The sequence below is a fragment of the Bos indicus genome, chromosome 16 (genome assembly GCF_029378745.1).
Source record: "Bos indicus isolate NIAB-ARS_2022 breed Sahiwal x Tharparkar chromosome 16, NIAB-ARS_B.indTharparkar_mat_pri_1.0, whole genome shotgun sequence".
In the NCBI taxonomy this organism is placed as follows: Eukaryota; Metazoa; Chordata; class Mammalia; order Artiodactyla; family Bovidae; genus Bos; species Bos indicus.
The window spans coordinates 51,945,366-51,971,361 of record NC_091775.1 but is presented as its reverse complement, the minus strand read 5'-3'; the positions used below and the strand labels follow the sequence as shown (position 1 = coordinate 51,971,361).

The 25,996-nt window shown below is 49.3% G+C and overlaps 2 protein-coding genes across 4 annotated transcripts in view; both read right to left on the bottom strand.

The window, feature by feature from the left end:
- The window catches only part of MXRA8 (matrix remodeling associated 8), a 25,519-nt gene extending 4,046 nt beyond the window's left edge, over window positions 1-21,473 (bottom strand). The window contains exon 1 of one of the 2 annotated variants that reach the window (XM_070768401.1): window positions 21,233-21,473. In XM_070768401.1, the coding sequence (XP_070624502.1) occupies window positions 21,233-21,473 (241 nt within the window). Of the gene's footprint in view, window positions 1-242; window positions 360-21,232 lie in introns of those variants that run through there. The other variant, XM_019976191.2, reaches the window with a different exon arrangement.
- AURKAIP1 (aurora kinase A interacting protein 1) lies at window positions 21,421-25,996 on the bottom strand. Of its 2 annotated transcripts, none has more exons than XM_019976321.2 (4): window positions 25,864-25,996; window positions 25,420-25,509; window positions 21,705-22,150; window positions 21,421-21,611 (listed from the first exon to the last, which is right to left on the bottom strand). In XM_019976321.2, the coding sequence occupies exons 2-4, from the start codon at window positions 25,469-25,471 to the stop codon at window positions 21,510-21,512; spliced, it is 600 nt and encodes a 199-aa protein (XP_019831880.1). In that variant the 5' UTR covers window positions 25,472-25,509; window positions 25,864-25,996; the 3' UTR covers window positions 21,421-21,509. The 2 variants fall into 2 exon arrangements, with proteins under 2 accessions (XP_019831880.1, XP_070624507.1); XM_070768406.1 differs by lacking the exon at window positions 25,864-25,996 and adding an exon at window positions 25,731-25,752.

Below are 25,996 nucleotides of genomic sequence, written 5' to 3'. Positions count from 1 at the left end.
CTGCCCTGTCCAGCCCTGTCTCCAGCATACAGTGAGGGGAAGTTCTGTAGGGATCTAACATCAGACTTCAGCCCCTCCGTGTCCTGGGGGCCTTCTGGTGAGCGGCAGCCTCTGAGGTCCCCAGACCCATCCGCTTCCTGGTGGGGTGTCCCCTCACCCCAGAGTTCAGACAGGCTTAGCCCCAAACACAAACTGGCTCAGACTAGATGTGACTCCTGCCACCCCACCCCCCATGAACTCACTCTGCAGAAGCACAAGTCTCCAGAGCAGGACCCAGGCCCGCAGCTCCATGGCGCCCGCCTGGCCCGGAGGCGCTTTGTCTCCCTCAGTCTCAAACTCTGCAGAAAAACAGCCCGGCCCCCTCCTCCTCCCCCTCCTCAGCACCCGCCATGACATCACGGAGCCCTGGGCTGGCTGACAGTCTGCAGACCGCCCCCTCTGCTCCTGCCCGGCCCCTTGGCCTCCCCTAGTACTTGGCTGGCTTGATGGGAGGCGTTAGGGCCTTGGCCACTGTATCCCAGAGGGTGAGGGGAGTCACTCTGGCTTGGGTCCTGGAGAAGGGGGCAGCAGCCCAGCCCTGGAGGGGCAGGGGCCTAAGGGCATGGCCCCAGATGCCTTGTGGGTATTTGTGACAGACGGATCCCCACTAGGGCCACTGGAGGTCTAGGGTTCTGGGGGGAGCATCTCCTCACCTGCACCTCTATAGGGGGACCCCAGCCATTTCCCCTCCCAACCCCCTGCAGGCCAGTAGAAAGGCCCCCCAGCCACCAGCTCTTCCCGCTGGCTGTGTGGTGACCCCTGGGGCTCCATTTTTTCAGCTGTGAGGTGGGGACAAGAGTAGTGCAGGCCCTGGGGGTGCAGGGGCTCCCTCCTGGCAGCATGATGGACACCACGGTCTATCAGTCAGCTTCAGCACCCAGAAAGCTGCCAGGGAGATGAGTGGCAGGGACCAGGGTTCCCTGTCCTGGTGCCCCCACCCCATCTGCCTTCCACCCAGACCCAGGTCCACTATTCCCGGGAGCACCACCCTCCCCTCCTGGAGGAGAGGGAAGAAAGGGGGGTATGGAAGCCTTCCCAACAGAAGGCACAAATTTGAAGCTCTGGGAAAACTCACAAAGTCACGTAAACAAATGTGAAATAACAGAGCATGCACTGTGTACCAAACCCACTCTTTCTAGTTAAGCAAACCTCAAGAAAAAGAAAGGAAAAATCCACTGAACAACCACAAAACCCACGGTGCATTTTTGGACTGCCCATTTGGACTGAATTATGGTCACAGGTCCCAGACCCTGGTGGGCTGGAGTCTAACTCTTGAACCCTGCCCTGGTCCCCAAGTTCTCAGACAAGCAAGGAGCCCAGCTCAGCCAGACTCCTGGGCTCCAGGCAAGGGGAGGAGGCTGCTGATGCTGCAGCAAGAAGGAATGAGGGGTGACAGCAGGTAGGACCGGCTGAGGACACAGGACTGGGAGGACGCCCCACCCCCAGTCTAACGGACCGTTTCCTCAGCAGGATCCAGGCCCTGGTAGGCAGAGCCCTTTTTCCAAACTGGAATCAGGACTTGTCTCCACACCCCACCCCCAGCTCCTTCCGGGCCTTTCATTCTGGAAAAACAAGCCCAGCCTGGCTGGCCTTGAGGCCTGGCCTCTCCTGTTTTTCTAACTGGTTTATATTAGTGCTGGTGGCCTCCCTCCCAGTCCGCCTCCCTCCTCTGCGCACCGCCCCCCCCACCCCCCCCCCCACCCCAGCCCCTGCGATGTGTCTGTCTCTCTCCATGTGCCTCAGCCTCTGTCCTCCATCTCAGCCCTCTGTCCCCGCCTCTGGCTGCCCGGGCTGTCTTTCTTCCACAGAAGGAAGTTGTCCAAGCAGGGCGGCAAGAAGGCAGACACCCAGGTCTGGCCTCTCAATCTGGAAGAGGACAGGGTCAGCTCCCAGCACTGAGCTAGGAGGCTGGAGGTGCTGGGTCCACACCCTGAACTCCCTGCAGAGCCCCTCCACCCCCACACCCGACCAGGCCTGCATGGAGGTTGGTGGGTTTATGGCACCGCAGATCCAGCCCTTGGCTCAGCCCCAGTGTAGAAGCCTGAAGGAGGAAGCAAACCCTGTGGCACCACTGGGCAGGATGGACAGGGCAGTGGAAGGCGGCATCACCCTCCTCCCTGCTCCCTCCTGTTCTGCTTGAGCCCACCTCCCCCGTCCTTGGCAGGAAACACAAGTGAGAACAGAGGCCCAGAAGAGAACAGACCAGAACTAAATGACCGCATCCCCTCTCCCAAAAGGCGGGTCAGCCAGGCAGCCCCATGGAGACTGAGACTCAGCCTCTGGCTCCAGTCCTGGGGACCCGGACATTCCAGGCAGCCAGGCTCATTGGGAGGAAAAACCACAGGCACTCAGAGGCACAACCCGACACAGACACGTGTTAACACGGGCTGTTCCGTCATCCAGCAGAGCTGAGCACCTACTGCTCACCCGGCACAGAGCTGAGCACCTACTGCTCACCCGGCACAGAGCTGAGCACCTACTGCTCAGCCGGCACAGAGCTGAGCTGTGTGCCAGGCCCTGGGGTTCAGCACTGCACCCAGGCCAAGCTCCTGCCCTCTGGGAGTTGTTAGTGGGGAGGCAGCCGGCTCGCTGAGGAATGATGTCATTTTAAATGCAGCAAGATTAAAGCCGGGCAGGGGCTCCCTCCGTGAACTGACCTGGACAGCCTCCAAGGGACCCATTCCTCCGAGGATGGACCAGGACACCCTCTGAGGGACCCACACCCACAGCAAATGGCCAGGCAGGGGCTCAGGAAGCTGCCTGCCAGTAGGTGTTGGGGAGGGGGGTAGGCAAGCTGGGCAAGGAGGTCTGTGGGCCACGCCCAGGCTCTCACGTGAGCACAGGGAGGCCTGAAGAGGCCTGGTGGTCTGGTGACGCAAGAAAAGCCAAATGGTTAGTTTAGAGCCGTCAGGGTTTACAAGAGCACACCAGGAAAATGGACATCCGAGGACCAGGTGGTGGACGGAATCTGAGATGCTCCCCAGGGCACCCAGCCCTGAAGGAGCCTGTGGCCGGACAGCCCTTTGTACCCACACAACAGGTGCCTGCCAGTCACTCCTGAGGCAGAGTCTGCATTGCTGCCAAGGAGCCTCAGCTTCTCCTGGAACACTGAAACTCCCTCCCCTAAGAAGAAAACGGACCGTCACACTGCTTTTCTGTTGGTCTGAGCAGTTCTCCTAAAAGCCATTTGTAGAACTTCACTGGTGGCCCAGTGCCTAAGACTGAACTTTCCCAATGCGAGGGGCTTAAGTTTGATCCCCGGTCAGGGAACTAGATCCCACAGGCCACAATGAAAATCCAACTAAGACCTGGTACAGCCAAATAAATAAATAAATACATTAAAAAAAAGTCACTTGAGACTGTGTAGGCCCTTCTTCTTGGTTCCTGGTGGCCTGCCTGGCCCCAAGAGGCAGGGGGACTCTGCAGCCCTCGTGTCTGAGGACCCATGAATCCCATGGAGGCTCTCTTCTCCTCTGACTGAGAAAACAGGGCTGTCCTCCACCATCTCCTGGAGTTTGCTGTAACTCATGTCCATTGAGATGGTTATGCTATCTAACCATTTCATCCTCTGCTGCTCCCTTCTCTTCCTGCCCTCAATCTTTCCCAGAATCAAGGACTTTTCCAAAGAGTCAGCTCTTCACATCAGGTGGCCAAAGTATTGGAGCTTCAGCTACAGCTTCAGCATCTGTCCTTCCAATGAATATTCAGGGTTGATTTCCTTTAGGATGGACTGGTTTGATATCCTTGCTATACAAGGGACTCTCAGTAGTCTTCTCCAGCACTACAATTCGAAAACATCAGTTCTTTAGCACTCAGCCTTCTTTATGGTCCAACTCATATCTGTACATGACTACTGGAAAAACCATAGCTTTGACTATACAGACCTTTGTTGACAAAGTGGTCTCTGTTTTTTATTGTCTAAGTTTGTCATAGCTTTCCTTCCAAGGATTCAGCATCTTTTAATTTTGTGGCTGCAATCATTGTCTGCAGTGATTTTGGAGGCCAAGAAAAATCTGTCACTGCTTCCACTTTTTCCACTTCTATTTGCCATGAAGTGATGGGACTGGGTGCCATGACCTTAGTTTTCTGAATGTTAAGTTTTAAGCCAACTTTTTCACTCTCATCAAGAGGCTCTTTAGTTTCTCTTCACTTTCTGTTATTAGAGTGGTATCATATGCGTATCTGAGGTTGTTGATATTTCTTCTGGCAGTCTTGATTCCAGCTTGTGATTCATCCTGCCTAGCATTTTGCATGATGTACTCTGCATATAAGTTAAATAAGCAGGTTGACAATATACAGCCTTGATGTATTCCTTCCCCAATTTTGAACCAGGCAGTTGTTTCATGTCTGGTTCTTCTAACCATTGCTTCTTGACCCTCATACAGGTTTCTCAGGAGACAGGTAAGGTGGTCTGGTACTCTCATCACTTCAAGAATTTTCCACAGCTTGTGATCCACACAAAGGCTTTAGCATAGTCAAAGAAGCAGATGTTTTTCTGAAACACCCTTGCTTTCTCCATGATCCAATAAATGTTGGCAACTTGATCTCTGGTTCCTCTGCCTCTTTGACACCCAGCTCGTACATCTGGAAGTTGTTTCAGGGACTGCTGAAGCACAGCTTGAAGGATTCTGAGCATAAGCTTGCTAGCATGTGAAATGAGCTCAATTGTATGGTAGTCTGAACATTCTTTGGCATTGCCGTTTTTGGGGATTGGAATGAAAACTAACATTTTCCAGCCCTGTGGCCACTGCTGAGTTTTCCAAATTTGCTGAAATGGGTGCAGCACTTTAACAGCACCATCATTTAGGATTTTAAATAGCTGAGCTGGATTTCCATCACCTCCACTAGCTTTGTTCACAGTAATGCTTCCAAAGACCCATTTGACTTCATAGTCCAGGATGTCTGACTCTAGGTGAGTGACCACATCATTGTGGTTATCTGGGTCATTAAGACCTTTTTTGTACAGTTCTATGTATTCTTGCCATCCCTTCTTAATCTCTTCTGCTTCTGTTAGGTCCTTACTCTTTCTGTTTTTTATCATGCCCATACTTGCATGAAATGTTTCCCTTGATATCTCCAATTTTCTTGAAGAGATCGCTCGTCTTTTCCATTTTATTTTTTCCCTCTACTTCTTTATATTGTTCACTTAAGAAGACCTTCCTATCTCTGTTATTCTCTGGAACTCTACATTCAATTGGATGTATCTTTCCCTTTCTCCCTTGCCTTTTGCTTCTCTTCTTTTCTCAGCTATTTGTAAAGCCTCCTCAGATGACCACTTTACCTTCTTGCATTTCCTTTTCTTTGGGATGGTTTTGGTCACTGCTTCCTGAACAATGCTACAAACATCTATCAGTAGTTCTTCAGGCAGTCTGTCCACCAGATCTAATCCCGTAAATCTATTTGTCACCTCCACTGTATAATCATAAGGGATTTGATTTAGGTCATACCTTAATGGCCTAGTGGTTTCCCCTACTTTCTTCAATTTAAGCCTGAATTTTGCAATAAGGAGCTCATGATCTGAGCCACAGTCAGCTTCAAGTCTTGTTTTTACTGACTGTATAGAGTTTCTCCAACTTGGGCTGCAAAGAACATAATCAATCTGATTTCGGTATTGACCATTTGGTGACGTCCAGGTATAGAGTCATCTCTTGGGTTGTTGAAAAAGCGTGTTTGCTATGACCAGTGTGTTCTCTTGACAAAACTGTTAGCTTTTGCCCTGCTTCATTTTGTACTCCAAGGCCAAACTTGCCAAGTATCTCTTGACTTCCTACTTTTGCATTCCAATCCCCTATGATGAAAAGGGTATCTATTTTTGGTGTTAGTTCTAGAAGGTGTTGTAGATCTTCACAGAACCATTCAACTTCAGCTTCTTCAGCACCACTGGTTGGGGTATAGACTTAAAGTAATGTTGAACAGTTTGCCTTGGAAACGAACTGAGATCATTCTGTCATTTTTGAGAGTGCACCCAAGTAATGCATTTTGGACTCTTGTTGACTATGAGGGCTACTCCTCTTTTTCTAAGGGATTCTTGCCCACAGTAGTAGATATAATGGTCATCTGAATGGAATTCTCTCATTCCTATCCATTTTAGTTCACCAGTTCCTAAGATGTTGGTGTTCATTTTTGCTATTTTCTGCCTGACCATGTCCAATTAACCTTGATTCATGGAAAGGAGAGTGAGAAAGCTGGCTTAAAACTAAACATAAGGAAAAAAAAAATCATGGCATCTGGCCCCATCACTTCATGGCAAATAGATGGGGAAGCAGTGGCAGATTTTATTTTCGTGGGCTCAAAATTCACTGCAGGTGATGACTGAAGCCATGAAATTAAAAGACGCTTGCTCCTTGGAACAAAAGCCATGACAAACCTAGACAGCATATTAAAAAGCAGAGACATCACTTTCCTGACAAAGGTCTGTTTAGTCAAAGCTATGGCTTTTCCAGTAGTCTTGTATGGATATGAGAGTTGGACCATAAAGAAGGCTGATTGCCAAAGAACTGATGCTTTTGAACTGTGGTGCTGGAGAAGACTCTTGAGAGTCCCTTGGACTGCAAGGAGATCAAACCAGCCCATCCTAAAGGAAATCGGACCTGCCAAATAAATAAATAAATGTATTTTAAAAAAGTCACTTGAATAATGACTGTATGAATAGTGACAGTCACTATTCAACCCTGTGTTGAAGGGATAAAAGGGAGCTTCCAGACGATAGGGAGATCTGTGGGACACATGCTCATGCATAGCACTTAACAATTGTGAACATAGTGTTTAACTTTACCTCCTGTGTTAAAAATGTTTTTTACTCAGGACCAGAGAGTGGTCTATACATAATTTCATGAGGGCTCTTATCCAAGGCTGCTTCTAGGGGACACCGGTGTATGGAGAGCAATTTGCAAGACCATGTCTTGTGTTAGATGAGTTTTCCGGCACAGCCTACAAGAGATGTCTTAATAATCTCAGTATCTTTAGAAAAGATCCACATATTTGCTGCATAAGCAACACAACCACAAGCTGGGGGAGGGATGAATGGTAGAGCACAGGGGGTTTCTCCAAGCAGGAGATCAGGGAACAGGGAACTGTTCTGCATGACCCACAATCAGGGGACACGTGGCACCATGCCTTTATTAAGATCCAATGAACTGCATGGAACATGGAGGGAACCTTAATGTGTGAAAAGTCTAAAAAACTCATGCAGGTGATCAGGAAACCAAAATGTGGCCAAGAAACCTGCTGAGTCACACATGGAGTAACAACACGTAAGGGGTGTGTGAGCGCCAGTCTGAGCAACCTCAGGAGTGAGCAGAGCCTGTGACTAAAGGAAGAGGGGCCTGCACACAGCACTGAGGTTGAGCTGGCAAAGCTGTTTCCTGCTGGCTATGGTTTATCAGCTCCACTACTGCCTATAGGATGTGGGCTAAACAATTAGATGAGAGGTTATGGAAAAGCAAGAGAGGGGCTGGGATGAACCACAAGGTCTGGATCACAACTGGAGATGCTGCTATGAACTCGTGTTCAGCCTAACAGAAACACTGTGGATGCTTGTGGCAGCAGTTTCCTCTGTGTGAACACATGGTCAAGTGCCATCTGAGAAGGGCCCACAGCTGTGTGCATACCCAGCTCCAGATCTTGGTTTCTAAGATCATTTTCTAAGAACAGGAACCAGGGCTCCTTGGAGAAATGCCTGATTTTAGGGCTGTGTGAAGAAATACACAAAAGAAGTCTGTAGTGCCAAAAAGGAAGGATGTGCTAAAAAAAAAAACAAACCCAAAACTAATGATGGGGGTGTCAAAGGTCACAGGGCCCAAGGCTGGAACCAGAGGAGCAACAAAGTCCAGGGGTTCTGGACTGTGAGCCAGAGGAGGAAGTAACCATCCATGTTGACACCCACAGGAACAAGTGACTAGAAATAAACACAGCTTTTCCAGGCAGGAGAACCCCAAGGTTGAGGTGGAGAGAGAACAGAATCGTGGCTCTCACCCACACCTAGCACAGGGGGGTACAGGGCTGATGTTGTTGTCCTCTACTGCCCACAATTCTGTGGGTCAGGAGTCCTAGCTCCACATGGCATTGCTGGGATGGCTTGATGGGGCCTGGACGATCCACGTGCTTCTCTCCAGAAACTGGGGTCTTGGTGTGGCCCCTTGTCACTCAGCAGTCTAAACCAGGCTTCCTTCCTGACAGAAACTGCTGGGAGCCTTAAGGCCGAAGCTCAAAAGCATCTGCCGCTTCCGACTGGTCAAAGCAAGTCACAGCCCAGACTCCTGGGAAGGGAGACAGCCCCTGGCTTTGGTGGGGGGACCAAAGCAGGACCACAAGGCCAAGGGGTTTGTGTACAGGGAGGGGTTCTGACATCCGTAGTGACCATATACCAGAGGTGAGAGGCAGGTAGCACAATAAAACGCGAGTAGTTCAGAGCATGTCTCAGGTTTACCTGAACAAATCCTTTATAAACGAGATCAGCTCGGACTTCCCTGGTGGTGCAGTGGATAAGAATCCACCTGTCAAATCAGGGGACATGGATTTGATCCCTGGTCTAAGGAAGATTCCACATGTGGTAGAGCAACTAAGCCCATGTGCCACAATTACTGTGCCTGTGTTCTAGAGCCCCCAGCCACAAATACAGAATCCACGTGCTGCAACGACTGAAGCCCGAGCACTCTAGGGCCTGTAAGCCACAACTACTGAGTGTGTGCCACAACTACAGCCCGGGAGCCCAGAGCCTATCCTCAGCAGCGAGAGAAGCCACCGCAATGAGAAGCCCCAACACTGCAACAAAGAGTAGTCCCTGCTCGCCACACCTGGAAGTCCACACAAAGCAACAAAGACCCAGTGCAGTCAAAAGCAATAAGTAAAACAGATCAGCTGTTTTGTTTTGTTTTTTTCCGAAGAGGAAGGCGGGGTATAGGGACATCAGTGCTTTTCTTTCAAAAAAAATATTTATTTATTTTTGGCTGTGCTGGGTCTTTGCTCCCTTGCGTGTGCTTTCTCTAGTTGTGGCAAGTGAGGGGTACTCTCTAGTCAGAATGCGAGCTTCTTATTGTGGCGGCTTCTCCTGTCGTGGAGCACAGGTTCTAGGGCAAGCGGGCTCAGTAGTTGTGGCACGTGGGCTCAGCTGCCCTGTGGTATGTAGGACCTTCCTGGACCAGGGACTGAACTTGTGACCCCTGCATTGTACGGTGGACTCTTAACCACTGAGCCACCAGGAAAGCCCAAGATCAGTTAATTTAATCAAATATAGTTAAACACAATACCAGACCACCTTACGTGCCTCCTGAGAAATCTGTATGCAGGTCACAGAGCAACAGTTAGAACCAGACATGGAACAATGGACTGGTTCCAAATTGGGAAAGGAGTACGTCAAGGCTGTATATTGTTACCCCGCTTATTTAACTTATATTCAGAGTACAACATGTGAAATGCCGGGCTGGATGAAGCACAAGCTGGAATCAAGACTGCCGGGAGAAATAGCAATAAGCTCAGACACGCAGATGACACCACCCTTATAGCAGAAAGTGAAGAACTAAAGAGCCTCTTGATAAAAGTGAAAGAGGAGAGTGAAAAAGTTGGCTTAAAACAACATTCAAAAAACTAAGATCATGGCATCTGGTCCCATCACTTCATGGTGAATAGATGGGGAAACAATGGAAACAGTGACAGACTATTTTCTTGGGCTCCAAAATCACTGCAGATGGTGACTACAGCCATGAAGTTAAAAGATGCTTGCTCCTTGGAAGAAAAGCTATGACCAACCTAGACAGCATATTAAAAAGCAGAGACATTACTTTGCCAACAAAGGTCCATCCAGTCAAAGTTATAGTTTTTCCAGTAGTCATGTGTGGATGTGAGAGTTGGACTATAAGGAAAATTGAGTGAAGAATTGATGCTTTCAAACCATGGTGTTGGAGAAGGCTCTTGAGAGTTCCTTGGACTGCAAGGAGAACAAACCAGTCCATCCTAAAGGAAATCAGTCCTGAATGTTCATTGGAAAGACTGATGCTGAAGCTGAAACTCCAATGCTTTGGCCACCTGATGTGAAGAACTGACTCTTTGGAAAAGATCCGGATGCTGGGAAAGATTGAAGGCGGGAGAAGGGGACGACAGAGGATGAGACTGTTGGATGACATCACCGACTTGATGGACATGAGTTTGAGCAAGCTCCGGAAGTTGGGGCTGGACAGGGAAGCTTGGCATCCTGCCATCCATGGGGTCACAAAGAGTCAGACATGACTGAACTGAAACACATATGTTTACATTTTTATGACCTTAAATAGTTCTTGGAAAAAAATAACTTATCTGACCCATAAAACCAGACTAAGAAATGTAGGAAAGTTTAATTAAGCTTTGCATACATAAATAAACCTAATTCTTCCACAATGCTACATTATCTTTTCAGTGTTATGTGTCAGGAGAAAGATATATAGTTGTTTTAAGTCAAAATTATGGAACCAGTCTAATGTGGGGCTTTTCCTGGTGGCTCATAGTAAAGAATCTGCCTGCCAATGAAGGAGACACAGGTTCAGTCCCTGGTCCAGATGATCCCTTGGAAAAGGAAATTGCAACCCATTCCAGTATTCTTGCCTGGAAAATCCCATGGACAAAGGAGCCAGGTGGACTACGGTCCATGGGGTCGCAAAGAGTCAGACACAACTTAGCCACTAAACAATAACAGTCTAATTTGTTCAAGGATTCATCCTGATTAAAAACACTACCTAACCTTTTTATAATATAGATTGTTAAACTCCACATTTTCCACCCTGACATTTTTTTTCTTTAGCCATGGACTTTATTGTTTGAGTATTTGCAATTATTATTCTATACACAAATGTTAATTTCTTACAAAACTCTGTATTCCATATTGCTAGGTCACTTCACTCTTCATTTTATGTCACATTTCCATCAAGAACTATTTCCCCAAATCACCATCTGCCTGATTGTGTGTTGTTGTTGTTTAGTTGCTAAGTTGTGTATGACTCTGCGATGCCAGACACTAGTCCACCAGGCTCATCTGTCCATGAGATTTTCCAGGCAAGAATACTGGAGTGGGTTGCCATTTCCTTCTCCCACCCTGACATTTAAACAGTATTAATGTTTCTATGACATGAAGTCTTCTTGGCAATATTTGCTCTCTGCCAGAATTCACATCTCTCTGTTTCTTATCCAATGATCAACCACTGTCTCAGGTGTTTTGTTCTTTTTTAACTGTGGATTCTCCAAGAAAATGACTTTCTTTTAAAGGGTGAACACTTCTAAGGCATTGCTGTTTGCTCTTCAGTAGCTAGGTTGCATTCAACTCTGCAACCCCATGGATTGTAGACCACCAGGCTCCTCTGTCCATGAGACTTCCCAGCAAGAAAACTGGAGTGGGTTGCCATTTCCTTCTCTAGGGACTCTTTCCAACCCAGGGATCAAACCCACATCTCCTGCTTGGCACACAAATTCTTTACCACTGAGCCACCTGGAAAGCTCTAAGCTGTTGTTAGGAATTCAGTTTCTCTTTTCTTTCTGGAATTCTCACATTCTCTAGCTTTTTTTTTCTTTTAGCTTTTTAATCATACAGACTGCTTTGGTTTCCAGGAAGACAGGGAGTTACACTAAAACACTCAGAGAATGCCTCCAGTCAGGCATCTGGAGACCCTGGAACTTGGGCCTCATCCTCCATGGTTGCCCAGAGAATGGGCTTCAATACACATCATACGCTTCAGTTCAGTGTGGCTACCCGCCTCCTATGGTCCATCTTTGGCCAGCAAAGCCCTTTGTGCCCTCCAAACTCCTTCCATGGCCTCTGCCATGAAGAGACATGGTGGGCTCTCAAGAATTTCCTGCTACAGGTCTGGCATTAGGGCTGCCAGGTAAACACCACACGGGACATACTTGTACTAAGAAATTTGTTTATCTGATATTCAGATCTAACTGGGAGACCTGTACTTTTATTTGCTGAAGTTGGCAACCTTCCTAGAATCAGCCATAGTCCCAGAGTCCTGGCTTCCACCAGAAGTGGAGTGGAGGGCACTTAAGAGCCACTGCTGGGGGTCTCAGTTTGTAGACCCCACTCTCAAACATAAGCACACAGCTTATGTGCCACTAGAGGAAGCCCACTTTCATGGGAAGCAGAGGCTACAGTCCACAGACCGACGGATGAACTGGGAAGAAGTGGAAACAGGACTTGGTGGGGGAGGGAGGTGGAGGAAATCCACAGCATCAGTATCCTCACAGAAGTGACCTGACCACACCCACAAAACACACAGAAAACAAAGGGGTCTTACAAATGAAGAACAAAGTAACAGAAATGAAAAAATGCATTACATGTGTTAGAAGAAAATGTTGAGGGTGCCAATGAGATAGAATATAGAAAGTGATCCAAAAAACAGGAGCTTCAGAAGAAAAGAAATACAGGGAAGGAAATAATGACAAAATGGTTCAAGAAAATGTCCTAGAACTGAAGGAGGGTTAGGCGTTTCCAGATAGAATTAGGCTCCCGCAGGGCAGAAAGAGACCCACACCAAAGCACACATCATGGGAGAGTTCACACCAGTGAGGAAAGAGGAGCTTTGAAAAAGGCACAGAGGCTCTGGAGCCAAAACAGATGCAGTTTTCTCAACAGTAACACTGAGAATGGGAACATGAGAGAGTGACATCTGCAGAGCTTGGCAGGAAATAATTTCCAGCCTAGAATCCCATATCCAGCCAAACTGTCAACCAAGAAACAGGATGCAATAAAGCCATGTGCAGATTTACAAAGTTTCAGAATTTCTCCTGTTTTTTTGTGTGTGTAGGAAACTATGGAGGATGTGGGCTTCCCTCATAGCTCAGTTGGTAAAGAATCTGCCTGCAGTGCAGGAGATCCGGGTTCGATTCCTGGGTTGGGAAGATCCCCTGGAGAAGGAAACGGCAACCCACTCCAGTATGCTTGCCTGGAGAATCCCATGGGCAGAGGAGCCTGGTGGTCTACAGTCCATGGAGTCGCAAGACTCAGACACAACTTAGCAACTAAATTACCACCCACCATGGAGGATATGCTCTTTCAAAGTGAAGGAAGGAAAAAGAATTTAAAAACATAAGTGAACACGAGGGGTCAGGGGAGCAGAGAGTTTGAGAGAATCCCCAAGGTGAAAGCCGGGCCCAGAGGTGATGGGCAAGCAGCCAGCTGGACAGGTGAGTGGTCCAGGAGAGACCTCACCTCAAGATGAGTGAAGCTCAGCTGCTCTAAGAGGTGGGCTGAGAACTTGGTGCTGACATTGTGATGAGGGCACAGAAAACTAAAGCAATAAAAAGAATAGAATAAAAATAAGACAACTAATGCTTCCAGGGAAAAGAAAAACAGGGAAGGAAGAGCAGTGAGTATCTCCTTTTTATGGTTCAGGGACATGAACACACTCACGGTCCCCAACTCACAAGTCAGAGGAGGGGTGGAAGGGGACAGCAGAGGACACCTCCAAAGAAAACAAACCACAGAGACAAGTATGTTCAGTGCCATATTTTCCAGAGTGAAATTTAGGTCCCATGAGCGAGTGTGAATTCAATTTAGTGGCTCACAAAAACCATTTCTTAATGAAGTTGATTAGAACAGAAAATGTCTGAGATTACTACGCTTCAGTTCAGTCACACAGTCGTCAGACTCTGCAACCCCATGGACTGCAGCACGCCAGGCCTCCCTGTCCATCACCAACTCCCGAAGTTTACTCAGATTCATGTCCATTCAGTCAGTGATGCCATCCAACCATCTCATCCTCTGTCATGCCCTTCTCCTCCCACCTTCAATCTTTCCCAGCATCAAGGTCTTTTCCAATGAGTCAGTTCTTCACATCAGGTGGCCAAAGCATTGGAGTTTCAGCTTCAGCATCAGTCTTTCCAATGAACATTCAGGACTGATTTCCTTTAGGATGAACTGGTTGGATCTCCTTGCTGTCCAAGGGATTCTCAAGGGTCTTCTCCAACACCACAGTTCAAAAAGCATCAATTCTTCAGCACTCAACTTTCCTTATAGTCCAACTCTCACATCCACACATGACTACTGGGAAAAAAATAGCTTTGATTAGACGGACCTTTGTTGGCAAAGTAATGTCTCTGCTTTTTAATATGCTGTCTAGGTTGGTCATAGCTTTTCTTCCAAGGAGCAAGCATCTTTTAATTTCATGGCTGCAGTCACCATTTGCAGTAATTTTGGAGCCCCCCAAAATAAAGTCTGTCACTGTTTCCATTGTTTCCCCATCTATTTACCATGAAGTGATGGGACCAGATGCCATGATCTTTGTTTTCTGAATGTTGAGTTTTAAGTGAACATTTTCATTCTCCTCTTTCACTTTTATCAAGAGGCTCTTTAGTTCTTCTCTTTCTGCCATAAGGGTGGTGGCATCTGCATATCTGAGGTTATTGATATTTCTCCCGGCAATCTTGATTCCAGCTTGTGCTTCATCCAGCCCAGCATTTTCCATGATGTACTCTGCATATAAGTTAAATAAGCAGGGTGGCAATATACAGCCTTGACGTACTCCTTTCCCAATTTGGAACCAGGTCTGTTGTTCCAGTTCCAACTGTTGCTTCTTGACCCACATACTGATTTCTCAGAAGCATGTCAGTTGGTCTGGTATTCCCATCTCTTTAAGAATTTTCCAGTTTGTTATGATTCACACAGTCAAAAGCTTTGGCATAGCCAATAAAGCAGTAGATGTTTTTCTGGAACTCTCTTGCTTTTTTGATGATCCAACACATGTTGGCAATTTGATCTCTGGTTCCTCTGCTTTTTCTAAATCTAGCTTGAGCATCCATACTGTGCTTAGGAGGGCTAAGTATTTTTTTTAAATTTTGTAGATGTGGGTGTGTACCAGGTAGTGATATACAAAATATATTTGAGTTTTGCTCAAAAAAGTCCAAAACCCACCAAGTTAGAGAAATGACATTAAACACCAGAAGAATTATCTAAAAGGGCTGACTTGCTTCTGGGAAAGGTGGTGTGGGGAAAGGAACAGAGACTGCTGTTCTCTTAAGCAGCACTGTTGAACTATTAAACTATTTACATATGTAGATATGCATTGATGTGATTTTTATAAAAATTGTTGTTCAGTCACTCAATCATGTCTGACTCTCTGCGACCCCAAGGACTGAAGCACGCCAGGCTTCCCTGTCTTTCAACATCTCCCAAAGCTTGCTCAAACTCCTATCAAGTTGGTGATGCCATCCAACCATTTCATCATCTCTTGTCCCCTTCTCCTCCGGCCTTCAATCTTTCCCAGTATCAGGGTCTTTTCCAGTGAGTCAGTTCTTCACATCAGGTGGCCAAAGTATTGGAGCTTCAGCTTCAGCAACAGTCTTTCCATTGAATATTCAGGACTGATTTCCTTTAGGATGGACTGGTTTGATCTTCTTTCATTCCATGGGACTCTCAATAGTCTTCTCCAATACCACAGTTCAAAAGCACCAATTCTTCAGCACTCAACTTTCTTTATAGTCCAACTCTCACATCCACACGACTACTGGAAAAACCATAGCTTTGACTGGATGGACCTTTGTTGGCAAAGTAATGTCTCTGCTTTTTAATATGCTGTCTAGGTTGGTCATAGCTTTTCTTTCAAGGAGCAAGTGTCTTTTAACTTCTTGGCTGCAGTCACCATCTGCAGTGATTTGGAGTCCAAAAAAATAAAGTCTGTAACTGTTTCCATTGTTTCCCCATCTATTTGCCATGAAGTAATGGGACCGGATGCCATGATCTTAGTTTTTTGAATGTTGTTTTAAGCCAACTTTTTCACTCTCCTCTTTCACTTTCATTAAGAGGCTCTTTAGTTCTTCTCTTTCTGGCATAGGGTGGTGTCATCTGCATATCTGAGGTTATTGGTATTTCTCCCAGCAATCTTGATTCCAGCTTGTGCTTCATCCAGCCCAGCATTTTGCATGATGTACTCTGCATATAAGCTAAATAAGCAGGATGATAATATACAGCCCTGACGTACTGCCTTCCCAATTTTGAACCAGTCCGTTGTTCCATGTCTGGTTCTAACTGTTGCTTCTTGACCTGCACACAGGCGTCTCAGGAGACAAGTAAGGTGGTTTGGTATTCCCATCTCTTTAAGAATTTTCCATAGTTTGTGGTGGTCCACACAGTCAAAGGCTTTAGCATTGTCAATGACGCAGATGTTTTTCTGCAACTCTCTTGCTTTTTCTGTGATTCACTTTTTAAAAAATAAGTTTGAGCTGATTCATGGCTTCTCAGTCATGTGACTGTGGGCAAGTTCATCTGTGTACTTAAGGGTCCTCCCTTATCAAACAAAGCTCATTATAGATTTGTTTTGAAATTAGATAGTCCTGTGAAGAACCTAGCACTCTGTCTGTAGTAGAAGGAATCACACCTACATCAATTATTGTTTAAAAACATAATTCTTAATCTGCCAACTGTCTCTCAGACACCTACTCTTGGTAAGCTACTCTAGGATGTGCTCCATGAAGAAAAGGAAATAAACCACTGGAATAAAACTGGAACACGCAGCATTCCAGAAACAGAGGCTCCAGCTTATGAGGCCAAGGGTATCCCAGGGAGACCTTACTGGTGCCACTGAGGACACAGGGCAGCCCAGACAGGGCTCAGGAGGGCGGTTCCATCTGAAGAAGGAACTTGAGGAGCTGGACTGGACTGAGAGTTTTCAAGTTCTGTCAGCATGTTTGGGGCTGAGTCAGTGACACATAGAAAAACTTGCAAAAGAAAAAGCAAAACAAGACCAAAAAGCTGAACAACAAAGGAAATATAAGTTTTAAGGCCATTTACACTGCCATGATGACACTAGGAGGAGGCAGAGGCTGAGGCCAGCATGCAGAGGTGGTGAGGTTGGTGCCTCTGGGACAGGCTCAGGGTAGGCGAAGTGAGTTGGGTGAGCAGAAGCTGAGAATTCAAGGCTGCGCCACATACAGTCCTGCTGCTGCTGCTAAGTCACTTCAGTCGTGTCCGACTCATGTGCGACCCCATAGACGGCAGCCCACAAGGCCCCCCCGTCCCTGGGATTCTCCAGGCAAGAACACTGGAGTGGGTTGCCATTTCCTTCTCCAATGCATTAAAGTGAAAAGTGAAAGTGAAGACACTCAGTTGTGTCCTACTCTTAGCGACCCCATGGACTGCAGCCTACCAGGCTCCTCCGTCCATGGGATTTTCCAGGCAAGAGTACTGGAGTGGGGTGCCATTGCCTTCTCTGACATACAGTCCTACCTGCCCCATAAAATTAAGAAATAAGAATTCAACTGTAAATACACAGTAACAAAACCAACACAAACAAAGTGAACAGGCTCCTCTTGGCAGGGTTCATGGGGAAGCCCAGGCCTGAGTTCCAGAGAACCATGGGGTGATGCACCCCCTCCCCATTCATGTGACGGCTTTGGTGTCCCAAGCCCTTGGGGACTCCAGGCCAGAACCCCAGTTGTGGTAGTCTCTGGGGCTTCCTCCACCCACAGAGGGCCCAGAGGGAGGCCAGGTTCACTCAGCAGGAAGCCAGGCTGAATCAGTTCCCTACCGCACACTGCAGACCATCTACCCTAGGGCAAGGCCAGCCCACGTGGCAGCCCACGTGGGCGAGGGTGTGGGGAATCAGGTCACAGGGTGATCCCTGTCCTACTTTCCCAAATTCACTGGGTCCACCTACACTCCACATGGCACATGAATGATTCATGCCAGTGACCCGGTTCACCCTGATCTTGGGTCTTGGCCATTGCAAAGAGGCTCCTAAGGAAATGGCACAACTCCCCCCCACAACCAAGTGTTGTCTCCCCTTCTCTTGTCCTCAAGAGGTCCTGACAGTCCTGTCACTGCCACAGCTGAAATGAAGGGGCTGTAGGCCTGGTCCTACCCCACTGGGGTCTCCAGTGCTTCCCTCCCTACTCAGTCAGAAGGGGTCCTTGAAATACACACAGGCTGCCCCACACCCCACACAGAGAACTCCAACCTCTGTGAGGGGCCAAGTCTCCGCAGAGGTTAACTCCAGCCCCAGGCCCACTGCTCAACTGACCCCCAGGTGAGGGGCCCGATGCCACAGCTCAGCCTCCTCATGCAAACGCTGGCCCAGCAGCGCTCTGTGGGGCTGAGGTCAGGGCCAGGAAGATTCAACAGGGCGTCTGGGTGCCTAGCCAGGCAGCGGGGCTGTCAACCTCCAGGGCCCACCCTCAGGCTACCTCCAGTCCCAAGTCTGGACTGCTTCACCCCATCCTGGGGGCTGCAACTCCACTGCCCTTCAGGAAAGTGAAAGTTACTGTCATGTCCAACTCTTTGCAACCCCATGGACTATACAGTCCATAGAATTCTCCAGGCCAGAATACTGGAGTGGGTAGCCTTTGCCTTCTCCATGGGATCTTCCCAACTCAGGGATCAAATCCAGGTCTCCTGCCCTGCAGGCAGATTCTTTACCAGCTGAGCCACAAGGAAAGCCGAAGAATACTGGAGTGGGTAGCCTATCCCTTCTCCAGCAGATCTTTCTGACCCAGGAATCGAACCAGGGTCTCCTGCATTACAGGCAGATTCTTTACCAACTGAGCTATCAGGGAAGCCTCAGCTCTTCAGGGGCTTTCTCCAAAACTCAGTCCTAGAGAGGAACATTCTCTGCCTCCCTGTCCCCCAGGTTCCAGTGTTCTTGCAGCAAGTCCAGTGGGCATGGCCAGGCCAGGGGAGTGAGGCCTCCCTCTGCCCTATGCCTTGTCCCTCTGTCACCCTCACCAGCCTGCGTGCTCCCCTGGGTGGCGGGGAGCACAGCCATTCACAGGCAGGGTTTGAGGGGCGCACACGTATGTGTGCACTGTGTCCACCCCTGTGTGTCCAGCCTCACATCCTCCCCCAGGACTTGAACCTGCCTGGCTCCTTCCTTGGCCCATGGTGTGGACACAAATGCTCAGGCTGGAAGAGCCTGGCCATGCCCCAGAAGCACCAGCAGAGCGACAGCCGTGGAGCAGAGCTGTATGCAGTGCCTGCCCTGGGTCCAAAAGGCAGCCACTCCAGCCCTGGAGCCTCTCCTCTGGCTGTGTTCATGCCAAAGCACTGCTCCGAGAGGCTGTGGAGGAACCAACTGTAGGCCGGAACCACATCACACAGGCAGGCCCCTCACTCTGTGCCCCTCTCAGAGGGTGCCCAGGGCTAAAACAGGAGCCAACATAGAGGAGCTGGGAGAGGGTGGAGGCCCCACAGGGAAGAAGCAAGAGGCAGCCTCCTGCGGTCTGGGAGGAGCTAAAGAGTAAAAATAAAACCCCCAAACCACCTCCTGAGGTCATGGCTGGGGCCCAGGGCACCCAAACCACAGTGGGGACAAGGTCTGCACGTGAGCCAGGCGGGGCGGCGGCTGCCAAGTCCAGGCCCAACAGGGCAAGGGAGGGGATGGACTAAGGAGACCAGCAGGGCTGGGCCAGCTCAGGAGAAAACCCGAAAGGATCAGTGACATCAGGAGCAGGGGCCTGGACAGCAGTCCCACTCACACATCCAGGCTACCTGCTCTAGGTCAGGGGCTGCTCTGTGCGTTGTAGGGCATTTCACAGCATCCCCAGCCTCGTCCACTGTGACCCCACCATGACAACCAAAACTGTCTCCAAACGCGGCCAAATGTCCACTTAAGAACCACTGCTCTGGAGGAATGGTGAGGTTGTGCAGTCTGGAGCCCCCGGGCAGCCTGCCTTCTAGGGGTGCCCCAGCTGGCACCCCCCCAGCGTGGAGGAGGCGGGGGTCCTGCGGCACTCTGCCAGGTGGCTGCCTCCTGGCATCTGGGTCTGTGCCTCTTTGCACAGGCAGCCAGTTGCACCTCCGGCACTCACTGCCCCAGCTGAGCTTCTGACGGACAGAGGCCTTGTCTCCAGGCTCAGCATCTATTTCTCCCCCGCCAGTCAGGGAAGGGTGGGGTGAGCAGCAGGCAGCTCTGCAGCAGGGTTGGAAGGAAACACCGGGAGCAGCTGCTCAGCAGCCATGGGTATCAGCCAAGGGCGGCACTGGCAAATGGAGGCCCTGCTGAGCAGACTGGTGGAGCTGGGGCCAGACTGACTACCAGAAGAGCCTGGTCCACTCCACCCCAGGGAGGCCCCACTGCTGAAGCCCTGGACCTGGGAGCCCTGCCCCACCGGCAGCTGAGGAAACTGAGAGGGAAGGATGCTAGTGTCCTGGTGCTCAGCAAAAACCCCTAGGGCTGGCAGGAGCCCAACCAGTGCCCCCTAGTGGTTACTGGTGGAAGCAGTCCTGCGCTCCCAAAGGCCTCAGGTCCCCTCAAAGTCAGGGCCAGCTTCACCTTCCTGACATCCAACATGTGCATTTGCTCCATGAGCCCATCCCACTGACAGGCAGGGACCCAGATGGGCCCCTTGGCTAGAAGCCTGCTCACCTGGCTGGCGGGCACACACAGGACAGGGCCCACCAGGCTCACTGAAGCATTGGAGTCATCAGTGCCCTTCCAGGGCAACTTCTAGGAAGCTTGTGTCCAAGCACAACCCCTCCCTCCAGATCTGCAGGGAACCCAACCCAGGCCCCAGACACATCTCCATAGCCCTAGTGCGAAGCAGGACAGGGGCATCTCCAGGGCTCAGGAGAGGTGCACCTTCCCCTCCTTGCACATGGCAGTCAGGAGCAAGGCAGACACTTCACCTATGCTCACCTGAGCTCAGACTCTGACCAGGCTCCATGCCTGCAACCCAATCCCCCAAGCCTGGATATGAGAGGCCCAGGCTCCCCGCCTAATCCCCTACTATTAGACAAAACATGTTCCTCTCCACGCAAACAGAATCTGGAATCCCTGGGGGCAACTGGTTCAGGATAAGGCTCCAGGCTTCCCCAGCTCCATAAAGGGCCCCCTTTCAGCCAGTCCAACCCTGAACCTGCCAGAGCAGGCCATCCCTTCCTGATGAGCCCCCCAAAGTGGCAGAGGCCAAGGAGCTCACAGCACGCTAGGGGTCCCCTGCTGTAGCTGAGCAGGACCTGCCCACCATCCCTGAGGACAGGCGCCTTTGCTGCCTCCCACCCGTCTGCCCAGTGAGGGCCTCCCTGACCCCTCAACTGTGCAAGTCCACTCTTTTTTTTTTTTTTTCAATCATCAGGTCCTATAGCAACACACGAGCCACAGCTGGTTGATCCCAAAACCAAAGAAATGGAGTGCTGACTATAAGCTCTGCTCAGGTTTTCGACTGCAAAAAGGGTCAACGGTATACTCACTCTCTAACCCCCAGATGGTCCCCGTGCCATGCTCCCTGATTGTGTGCTCACCAGGGGCAGGGCTGTGACTCTTCACAGATGTCCCACAGCACTGGCTTTCCCTCCTGCAGCCAGGGCACCAGGACAGGGCCCGCTGGGGGAAGGGGCTCTCAATCTGCCCCAGTGGCCTTGGGCTCCTGTAATACCAGAAGCTGGTACCAGCCTTCATCCCAGAACAGCTCACACCAAGCAGAAGAAGGTCCCGGCCAGTAGGGACAGCCGAGTCCCCAGAGCATTTATTATCGTTGGGCATCAGCAGTCACGGGGGAGGAGGACAGAGACAGAAGACTCATTTGCCCTTCAGGTAGATCTTGGGGGTCTGCCAGCCTGGGGGGGCTTCCTTCAGGCCTGCCTTCTGCCAGATGCGCCTCAGGTCTCTCTCGAACTTCATCTGCGAGGGCAGAGGGAGTGACCACCAACAGGTCTGTGGCATAACCACGCACTCCAGCCACCCCACATAGTTACAGCCAAGGGCCATGCTCACCTGCTTCCGTTTCAGACGTGCTTCCCTGACTTTCCGCCGCAGGAACCGGGTCCTCTTGACCAGCTTGCGGTACTTGTGATGATTCATCTTCCGCCGGCGAATCTTGAGCACATTTCTACACTGCATCTGGGGCGCATCAAAGACATCCTTACCACCCTGCTCGACCCCTTCGCCCACCTGACTGGGCGGACACTCATAGAGTTGGGCTGGAGACACAGTCCCTGGGGCCCCAGTGTCCAGTCTGGGTAGGAGGTAGCGAATGGTCAGCCAGCTCTCCAGCGGGCTGATGGACATCTTCCTTGGGACCAGCATCTCCTCAAGTTCCATGTGGACCCGCCTGCCAGGGAGAGAGGCAACCCCACTTGGGCCTGTTGGCTTCGTGCTATAGCAAGGCCTGCAGGCATGCCTGCCCAGCACCCCTAAGACAGGCCAGGGTCCATTGCAGCCTGCAGGAGACAAGAGAGCACAGTTAATTACTGCTCGTGGGGCTACACAACCTACACAGCCATGGGGCCTGTGGAGCAGAACCCCCTGAAGCCCTGCTAACATTCTTAGGCCAAGACTCACCTTCTGTGACATCTGGATGACTACAGGGTTGTCTGTTCTCATCCATCAGAGGGCAGATAGAATGAAAACTACAAGCACAGAAAACTAACCAAACTGATCACATGGATCACAGACTTGTCTAATGCAGTGAAACTATGAGCCATGCCATGTAGGGCCACCCAAGATGGATGGGTCATGGTAGAGAGTTCTGACAAAACATGGTCACTGAAGGGAATGGCAAACTACTTCAGTATTCTTGCCTTGAGAACCCCATGAACAGTATGAAAAGACAAAAAGATATGACACTGAAAAATGAACTAACTTCAGGTCAGAAGATGCCTGATATGCTACTGGAGAAAAGCAGAGAAAAAGCTCCAGAAGGAATGAAGAAGCTAAGCCAAAGTGGAAACAATGCCCAGGTGTGGATATATCTGGTGATGAAAGTTAAAGTCCAATGCTATAAAGAACAATACTGCACAGGAACCTGGAATATTAGGTCCATGAATCAAAGTAAATTGGAAGTGGTCAAACAGGAGATGGCAAGAGTGAACATTGACATTTTAGTAATCAGTGAACTAAAATAGACCGGAATAGGAGAATTTAATTCAGATGACCATTATTTCTACCACTGTGGGCAAGAATCCCTTAAAAGAAACAGAGTAGCCCTCACAGTCAACAAAAGAGTCTGAAATGCAGTACTTGGATACAATCTCAAAAATGAAAGAATGATCTCTGTTTGTTTCCAAGGCAAACCATTCAGTATCATAGTAATCCGAGTCTATGCCCCGACCAGTAATGCCAAAGAAGCTGAAGTTGAATGGTTCTACGAAGACCCACACGATCTTCTAGAACTAACAACAAAAAAAGATGTCCTTTTCATCATAGGGGACTGGAATGCAAAAGTAGGAAGTCAAGAGATACCTGAAGTAACAAGCAAGTGTGGCCTTGGAGTACAAAATAAAGCAGGGCAAAGGCTAATAGAGTTTTGCCAAGAGAACACACTGGTCATAGAAAACACCCTCATCCAACAACACAAGAGATGACTCTACACATGGACATCACCAGATGGTCTATACTGAAATCAGACTGATTATATTATTTGCAGCCGAAGATGGAGTAGTTCTATGCAGTCAGTAAAAACAAGACTGGGAAATGACTGTGGCTCAGATCACGAACTTCTTATTGTCAAATTTAGACTTAAATGGAAAAAAGTAGGGAAAACCACTAGACTATTCAGGTATGACCTAAATCAAATCCCTTATGATTATACAGTGGAAGTGACAAATAGACTCAAGGAATTAGAGTTGATAGAGTGTTTGAAGAACTATGGACAGAGGTTCATAACACTGTACAGAAGATGGTGATCAAGACCATCCCCAGGAAAAGAAATGCAAAAAAGCAAATGGTTGTCTGACGAGGCCTTGCAAATAGCTAAGAAGAGAAGTGAAAGGCAAAGGAGAAAAGGAAAGATATACCCATCTGATAATGCAGAGTTCCAAAGAATAGCGAGGAGATATAAGAAAACCTACCTCAGTGATCAATGCAAAGAAATAGAGGAAAGCAATAGAATGGGAAAGACTAGAGAACTCTTCAAGAAAATTAGAGATACCAAAGGAACATTTCATGCAAAGATAGGCACAGTAAAGGACAGAAATGGTATGGACCTAACAAAAGCAGAAGATATTAAGAAGAGGTGGCAAGAATACCCGGAAGAACTGTACAAAAGAGACCTTCAGGCAGTTTAGTTCAGTCACTCACTCGTGTTCGACTTTTTGCGACCCATGTCCATCACCAACTACTGGAGCCTGCTCAAACTCATATCCATCAAGTCGGTGATGCCATCCAACCATCTCATGCTCTGTCATCCCCTTCTCCTCTTGGCTTCAATCTATCCCAGCATCGGGGTCTTTTCCAATGAGTCAGCTCTTTACATCAGGTGGTCAAAGTGTTGTAGTTTCAGCTTCAGCATCAGTCCTTTCAATGAATATTCCGGACTGATTTCCTTTAGGATGAACTGGTTGGATCTCCTTGCTGTCCAAGGGACTCTGAAGAGTCTTCTCCAACACCACAGTTCAAAAGCATCAATTCTTCAGCATTCAGCTTTCTTTATAGTCCAACTCTCATATCCCTACATGACTACTGGAAAAACCATAGCTTTGACTAGATGGACCTTTGTCAGCAAAGTAATGCCTCTGTTTTTTAATACGTTGTCCAGGTTTGTCATAGCTTTTATTTCAAGGAGCAAGTGTCTTTTAATTTCATGGTTGCAGTCACCCTCTGCAGTGATTTTGGAGCCCAAGAAAATAAAGTCTGTCACTGTTTCCATTGTTTCCCCATCTATTTGCCATGAAGTGATGGAACCGGATGCCATGATCTTCATTTTTTGAATGCTGAGTTTTAAGTGAACTTTTTCACTCTCTTCTTTCACTTTCATCAAGAGGCTCTTTAGTTCTTCTTCGCTTTCTGCCATAAAGGTGGTATCATTTGCATATCTAAGATTACTGATATTTCTTACGGGAATCTTGATTCCAGTTTGTGCTTCATCCAGCCCAGCATTTTGCATGATGTACTCTGCACACCTTGACAGCGTATTAAAAAGCAAAGACATTACTTTGCCAACAAAGGTTTGTCTAGTCAAAACTATGGTTTTTCCAGTAGTAATGTATGGATGTGAGATATGGACCATAAAGAAGGCTGAGTGCCGAAGAACTGATGCTATTGAACTGTGGTGCTGGAGAAGACTCTTGAGAGTCCCTTGGACTGCAAGGAGATCAAACCAGTCAATCCTAAAGAAAATTCTGGAAGGACTGATGTTGAAGCTCCAATGTTTTGGCCACCTGATGCAAAAAGTCGACTCACTGGAAAAGATCTCGATGCTGGTAAAGACTGAAGGCAGAAGAGGATGACAGAGAAAAAGATGGTTGGATGGCCTACCGACATGAGTTTGAGCAAGCTCCGGGAGATGGTGAAGGACAGGGAAGCCTGGCGTGCTGCAGTCCATGGGGGTCACAAAGAGTCCGACAGGACTGAGTGACTGAACAGGGTTGTTTGTGTGGCCTGGCCCCGCCTCCAGGTGGTGAGGAAGAGCAGTGCAGGTCACCGAGCTGCTAACTCCACACTCCTAACCCAGATGTGTATCCCGACCATCTCCCCCCACAGGGCTTCTTACCTGCCCTGGGAACAGCCCTGAGCAGCTGGGAAGTCAGGCGCATCAGAAACATGTTCTGTGCTTGGCTGTGGCCCCAGGCGATCAGCGGAGCTGGAATACAGGTGTGCGCCAAGGTCACTCTGGGGGCTCTGGTCTCGTTCCGATTCCCGCACCCGGTCTCCCTCGCCACCCTCTCCCACCACGAGGATGCCACTTCGAGTACAGCTTCCTCCCTCAAAACCTCTGCCTCCGAGGGCCCCCAGCTGAGCGACTCTGGGCAGGTACTGGCCCTCCCTGAGCCTCAGCTTCACCCCGGGTCTCCCATCTCTCACGCTGTGTCTACGATCGGGTCTCGGTCCCCGAGCCCCACCCAGCCGCGGCCTCCAGGGCTGTCCCTGGAGCCCGCTCGCCGCGTCCTCACACAGACCCTCCCCAGACGCCGCAAGGAGGTTCAACAAACCATACCTTCCGGTCCTTTCCTAAGGCCGCGCCGGCCCGAGCGCGGCTGCCCGCGTGCTTCTACGCCCAGCGCCCCCTAGAGCCCCAAGGCGCCCCACTCCCAATCAGCGCAGGCCCTGCCGGACCCAGAAAGCGACGG